The sequence below is a fragment of the Muntiacus reevesi genome, chromosome 7 (genome assembly GCF_963930625.1).
Source record: "Muntiacus reevesi chromosome 7, mMunRee1.1, whole genome shotgun sequence".
Lineage (NCBI taxonomy): Eukaryota > Metazoa > Chordata > Mammalia > Artiodactyla > Cervidae > Muntiacus > Muntiacus reevesi.
This window is the reverse complement of record NC_089255.1, coordinates 25,320,067-25,326,857: the sequence shown is the minus strand read 5'-3', so window position 1 is coordinate 25,326,857 and position 6,791 is coordinate 25,320,067. Positions and strand designations below refer to the sequence as shown.

Here is a 6,791-nt window from a genome sequence, read left to right as displayed (position 1 = left end):
ATAAATAGCATGTATAATATATATTTTAGAAAACTTATTAATTTTTGCCTAAAAAATTTATGCCATTTTGATTCCACTTGTTTGACTTAGTATGAATAGAATACTAGATCTCTAGTTAAAAGAAATAGATACACATCAAGCAACAACGTTTCACTGTATAGCGCAGAGAGCTATAGTCAGTATCTTGTAATAGCCTATAGTAGAAAATAATCTGAAAATAATGTATGTGTATATGTATAACTGAATCACCTTACTGTGTACCTAAAACATTGTAAGCCAACTGTACTTCAATAAAATATACTGAAGGAGGAAAAAAAGCAAGATAGTTGCAGCCTCAAAGCTTAAAAAAAAAAAAAAAAAAAAGAGGGAGTGGGGAGAATTATGAAAGGCATGTTTGAGGAAAGAAAAAAAACCAACCTGGCTGAGACTGAGGCACTCAGTGGGAGAAAAGTCAAGAGACAAAGTTAGAAAGGTAGGTTTGCCAGAATGTGGCAGACCTTGAGTATCAAGCTAAGGAATTTCTAACTTACTCCATAGACAAATGAGGAACTGGCAGGGGCTGCAGGACAGAGTGATCTGGTGAGGCCTCTCAAGCCCAGACCAGGTTCCCCACGCCTACATCCTGGCTGGTCTAAAGGCACTGGTCTAGGAGCCAAGGATTCCAACCTTCTGTCACTGCTGCCTCCTACAGATCCCAGCTGTTCCAGGAGAGGTCATGAGAATTCAAAGACCCAAAGCAAATCCCACATCTGACCCCAACTTGCTATTTGTTTCACTTTCCTCGTCTGCAAAAATGAGTCCATTACCTTTATTTATCCTAGGAGCAACACAGATTAACAGAACCTGGATCTGCTCCTGCTTGGAGGGAAAGGCTCATGGGCTTTCCGTGGGTCTCCAGAGGCTGTGTAGAGCTCCAGAAGAGAGGGAGCCTGGGCTCTGAAGGGTGGGCACCAATCCAGGTTTGGCCTCCTCTCTCCCAGCCCCCCTCAACCCCTCCCAATGAGGGCTAGAGGAAGTAGCAGCTGTTGTCCTGTGGGGAAGACAGGCAGAGGTCCACCTGGCACTGTTGGGATTTTCACAACACCCACCCCCAACAACTTTAAACACACACACACATACACCATACACCACACACCACACACACACAGCAGTGGCCTGGGGAGAGGTTAGGCCAAGAGCAGAGACTATGGCACTAGAAGGAGAAGGAGGCTACCTTACATCCTTGCAAAGAGGCTTGCTTCCCTCTCATCTTCTCTCCCACCGTTTTGTCTTCTTCTCTCCCCTCTTTAATTTTTCTGTTCTCCCTTCTGCCAGACTTCCCGACCAGTCCTTGGCCTGACGCCTGACTCCTTTTGTTCTCCCTAACCTTATTCCCCTTCCTCCATCCTTCCTCGCCCTGTGAATGCAGTGACAGAAACGTGGCAAAATTATCCACGAGTGCAAAGTGAAGCAGATCTTGGAAACTGTATAGTTTCAGTGAATAAATAAACGAAATCACCTGCCTTATCCAAATAATGGACACAAAGTAAGGGTTTCAGCCCGAACTGTGTAAACAGTCGGTTTAACTGTTCAGTTCTCACGTGCAAATCTAAACGTTGACTCCCTCTTCCCTTTGACCTGAGACAGCGTGGCCGTGTTTACTTTCACAGAGCGCTCAGGTAGACTTTTTTTAGAACCCCACACGATGAAGTTGAAGAGCAAACTGGATAATTATGTTAACAGGAAAACACAAGAGCGGAGGGCAGTGTAAGCTGTGGTGTGGAATCATCTCACTCTAGAATAATAAGAAGTGAGGAGGAGTCCAGCAGGCAAGGAATCCAAATGAGCTCTTGGCCTTTCCACCCCCTCTCTGACCCCAGCCTCCAGTCCAGGGCAGGACTGGCCTGGGCTGATCTGCATTCTGTCCACATTCTGCTTTAACCCTTGGATTTTATCTCCAAACATTTGCATTCCTACAGCAGCAGAGGCATAATTCTCTACCCAGAAGTTCAAACTACAAAGAATCAGGCACCTGAACAAAGCAGTGAAAGCTGTTACCACCGCCAAGTCCTCACCAAGGGGGAACCAGGGGAATCAAGGCCTGTGTCAACCTGCTCCTGGTTCTCTGTTGCCATCTAGTGGTGTTTCTCACTCCGACATCATTTTTTCTTCCAAAGATTCTCCATCCCGACCCACAGCTGTGCTCTCTAGCTACTAAAATGACGTCCCCAACCTCAAAACAAACACCCCACTTCCCTGACTCAAAATCCTAACTTCTGGACCAGAACACAAACTGTATGACTCAGGTTTGTATGACCTGGATGGTTCGTGGGACTTCTCTGCAGTCACATCCACACAACAGCCAGGGGATCTTTAAACAGATAGATCTTCTATTCCTCTGCTTTTTTTTCTTTTTTTGCTATGCAGCTTGCAGAATCTGCTTCCTGACCAGGGATTGAACTCAGGCCATGGCAATGAAAGTCTGGACTCCTAGTCACTAGGCCACCATGGAACTGTCTCTTTTCTTCTGCTTAGAACCCTCCTCGGCTCCCTGCTGTGTACACAGCAAAATGTGTTTGCATGCTCAGCTTCTCAGTCATGTTAGACTCTTTGCAACCCCATGGACTGTAACCTGCCAGGCTCTTCTGTTCATGGAAACTTCCAAGCAAGAATACTGGAGCAGGTTGCCATTTCTGGGGGATCTTCACAGCACAGGAATCGAACCTATGCTTTCTGTGTCTCCTGCATTGGCAGACGACTCTACCACTGAGCCACCACAGTCCTTTCTTTTTTTTCTTTTTTCAGCCCTCCACCACAGTGCTTCCAATGGTCTCTGAGGCTTCCATGATCTGGCCTCTGGACCCCTCTGACCTTATCACTCACCCACTCCAGCCACAAGACTCTTTACTGTTCCTCCAACCCCTCAGACATCCATCTGCTTTAGGGCCTTTGCAGTGCTGTCCCCTCTGCTTTTTCATACTGGAGAGGGGATGGCATCACTATGAACAAGGCTAGTGGAGGTGATGGAATTCCAGTTGAGCTATTTCAAATCCTAAAAGATAATGCTGTTAAAGGGCTGCGCTCAATATGCCAGCAAATTTGGAAAACTCAGCAGTGGCCACAGGACTGGAAAAGGTCAGTTTGCATTCCAATGCCAAAGAAAGGCAATCCCAAAGAATGCTCAAACTACCACACCTTTGTACTCATCTTACAAGCTAGCAAAGTAATGTTCAGAATTCTCCAAGCCAGGCTTCAACAGTATGTGAACCATGAACTTCCAGGTGTTCAAGCTGGTTTAAGAAAAGGTAGAGGAACCAGAGATCAAATTGCCAACATCCTTTGGATCACAGAAAAAGCAAGAGAATTCCAGAAAAACATTTACTTCTGCTTTATTGATTATGCCAAAGCCTTTGTGTGGATCACAACAAACTGTGGAAAATTCTTTAAGAGACGGGAGTACCAGACCACCTGACCTGTCTCCTGAAAAATCTGTATGCAGGTCAAGAAGCAACAGTTAGAACTGGATATGGAATAACAGTTGGGGAAGGGGTACATCAAGCTGTATATTGTCACCCTGCTTATTTAACTTAAATGCAGACTATATCATGCAAAATGCTGGGCTGGAGGAAGCACAAGCTGGAATCAAGATTGCTGGGAGAAATACCAATAACCTCAGATATGCAGATGACACCACCCTTATGGCAGAAAATGAAGAGGAACTAAAGAGAAAGTGAAAGAAGAGAGTGAAAAAGCTGTCTTAAAGGTCGACATTAAAAAAACTAAGATCATGGCATCCAGTCCTATCACTTCATGGCAAATAGATGGGGAAACAATGGAAACAGTGACAGACTTTATTTTGGGGGGCTCCCAAATTGCTGGTGACTGCAGCCATGAAATTAGAAGATGCTTGCTCCTTGGAAGAAAAGCTATGACAAACCTAGACAGCATATTAAAAAGCAGAGACATAATTTTGCCGACAAAGGTCCATCTAGTCAAAGCTATGGTTTTTCCAGTAGTCATGTATGGATGTGAGAGTTGGACTACAAAGAAAGCTGAGCACTGAAGAATTGATGCTTTTGAACTGTGGTGTTGGAGAAGACTCTTGAGAGTCCCTTGGACAGCAAGGAGATCCAACCAGTCTATCCTAAAGGAAATCAGTCCTAAATATTCATTGGAAGGACTCATTCTGAAGCTGAAACTCCAATACTTTGGCCACCTGATGCAAAGAAGTGACTCACTGGGAAAGACCCTGATGCTGGGAAAGATTGAAGGCAGGAGAAGGGGGTGACAGAGGATGAGATGGTTGGATGGCATCACCAACTCAATGGACCTGAGTTTCAACAATGGACAGGGAAGCCTGGCATGCTGCAGTTCATGGGATCGCAAAAAGTTGGATACACTGAGTGACTGAATTGAACTGAATCCCTCTGCTTGGATCCTTCTTCCCCAAACAAGCATAAGTTCACTTTCTCACCTTCAGGTGTTTTTCCAGTCACCTACTTCAATGACCCTGTTTAAAAATCTACCAATCTCCATTTGTTCTTTTTTCCTTAGTAATGATCACTTTGAGCAAAATATGTTTTTTTTTTTTTACTGTTGTTCCTCCAATGTAATATAAAGATTCTATTCCCTCAATGAAATGTAAGCATTCCAAAGGTAAGGATTTTGACTCATTATTCACTGGTATATCCCAAGCTCCTTGGCCCATGTAGATGCTCAATAAATACTGACTGTGTAAATGAACCTGAATCCACTTTTCTGAGATCACTTACTGCTTACAAGTAAATCCTGGAAAGAACACTGTTCATGTCAGTTTTTTAGGCTTTCCCATCCACCTGTAGTGATGCTTCTTTTCCTTGGTATCTCTGTTCTTCTGACTCTCACATACCAAGCTCACTGGAGCCACAGGAGCAGCATTGACTCCAGCCTTCCACACAGCTGTAACTGCCACAAGGAACAGGGAACACAGGTGGAGGAAGGTCTAGTTAGCTGTGGAGCAGCATCACCACCAGCAGCATTCTCAACTTTGGACACTAAGTGCTGAAAATTTTAATAAAGCAGTAAGGAAAAGAGTGAAGGATGAGAGGTGTTGGGCATCATCTCCAGGTAAAGCCAGGTGACCTTGCTTGACCCTGGAACAGGAGGAACCCAGAAAGATGAATCACTGTAGAATGGTTGAGTTGGAATGGTGCTGGGAATAGTGGCTGTGATGATTGGTCCATTTCCCTGTCTCCTCCAAAAGATTAGTAATAAGTCCTGATGACAGGAAGTCTTGCAAAGTAACCTTCTAGGCTATTCCATCTGCATCTCAGATCAGAAAAAAGCAACCCTTACCACCACAGCCATGGGCTCTTCCCAGAATCAGAACCAGAGGTGTATATAGGAGAGGATAAATAACAGCTCTCATTTGGGGTAGACACCTGGGTCAAGTGTTTTATCAGAGTCATCACAATCTTGTGGCTAGAGGCCAGATCTACTCTTTGAGTATGCCGATTCAGACTTCCTCATTGCTAAAGATGTTTAGGCAGGTGTACTAGCTCCACTTAATACACTTGGAATATGTAAGTGGAAAGACATGACCCTGATTCATTTCCTGATCCAGGGCCGCTTCCCAGCCCACACCCAAATAAAGTCACCACAGGCCAGGCCAGCTCTTAAGGAGTTCGTGGTGGGAGAGGAGGCCCTCAGAGATCTGAAGACCAGTGGAGGGAAGGTGTGTCCACTGAGCCGGCGTTGCAACAGGAAGACTCCTTGACAAGGTGAGGCCACAGTAGGACGTGGGTGAGGAGAGAGGACAGGGAAGGGATGGGTTCTGGTCAGATAAGAGTATCCTCAGGTGAGTGACAAGGTGGGCAAAGGAGGGACTCAGTGTGGAGGGATGAGGACACCCAGTGGGGAGAAGAGAGAGATGCTGGGAGCTGGGGGCACAAAATGGGACTTTGGAGGAGATGGGGATGGAGTCGTGGAGGGTACAAAACAGAGAAAAGGATAGAAACAGGGACACAGAAGGAGGGAGGTGAGGGAGAGGAGACGGAGCAAGGAGTAGGAGACATGTGGGATAGAATGAATGAAAGAAGATAGGGACACAAGATGAAGGGGACAGAGCCCTAGGATTATGGGAAGGGGTCATAGCAGCTGTGGGCACACAGAGAAGACAGGAGGAGAAAGACACAGACAGAGGGAGGAGGGAGACAGAGGGGGAGGGAGATGGTGATCCGCTGGAAGGAGCAGGTTCAGGAGGGCTAATTTCCACCTCCTGCTCTCCATCCCCAGAGACCCCAGTCCTCCCTTCCAACTGTGCCCCCTAAGAGAGATGGCACCAGCCAGAGCAGGATTCTGCCCTCTGCTGCTGCTCCTGCTACTGGGGCTGTGGGTGGCTGAGGACCCAGTCAGTGCCAGGCCCGGGAACATGACCCCAGCTCAGTGGTTTGAAATTCAGCATGTGCAGCCCAGGCCTCAAGGCTGCAACGCCGCGATGCGCAAAATCAACAAGTTTTCCAAACGCTGCAAAGACCTCAACACCTTCCTACATGAGTCCTTCTCCAGCGTGGCCACCACTTGTCAGACTCCCAACAAAGCCTGCAAGAATCATAAGAAGAACTGCCACCAGAGCCAGAAGCCTGTATCCCTGACTGACTGTAAACTCACCTCAAAGACATACCCAGACTGCAAGTACAAGGAGAAGAAACGCGTCGCTTCTTACATCGTGGCCTGTGACCCTCCTAAGAAAGGGGACTCTGGGAAATTCAAGCTGGTTCCTGTCCACTTGGAAAAAGTCCTTTAGGTTTCCAGCCTTCCTTGTGCTTGAGCTA

At 46.4% G+C, this 6,791-nt stretch overlaps 1 protein-coding gene across 1 annotated transcript; it reads left to right on the top strand.

The window, feature by feature from the left end:
- Positions 1 to 5,630: 5,630 nt before the first annotated feature.
- Positions 5,631 to 6,791, top strand: LOC136172220 (ribonuclease 7-like). Its single transcript, XM_065941410.1, has 2 exons — positions 5,631 to 5,738; positions 6,253 to 6,791. Exon 2 carries the CDS (start codon positions 6,293 to 6,295, stop codon positions 6,761 to 6,763), a length of 471 nt encoding a protein of 156 aa, XP_065797482.1. The 5' UTR covers positions 5,631 to 5,738; positions 6,253 to 6,292; the 3' UTR covers positions 6,764 to 6,791.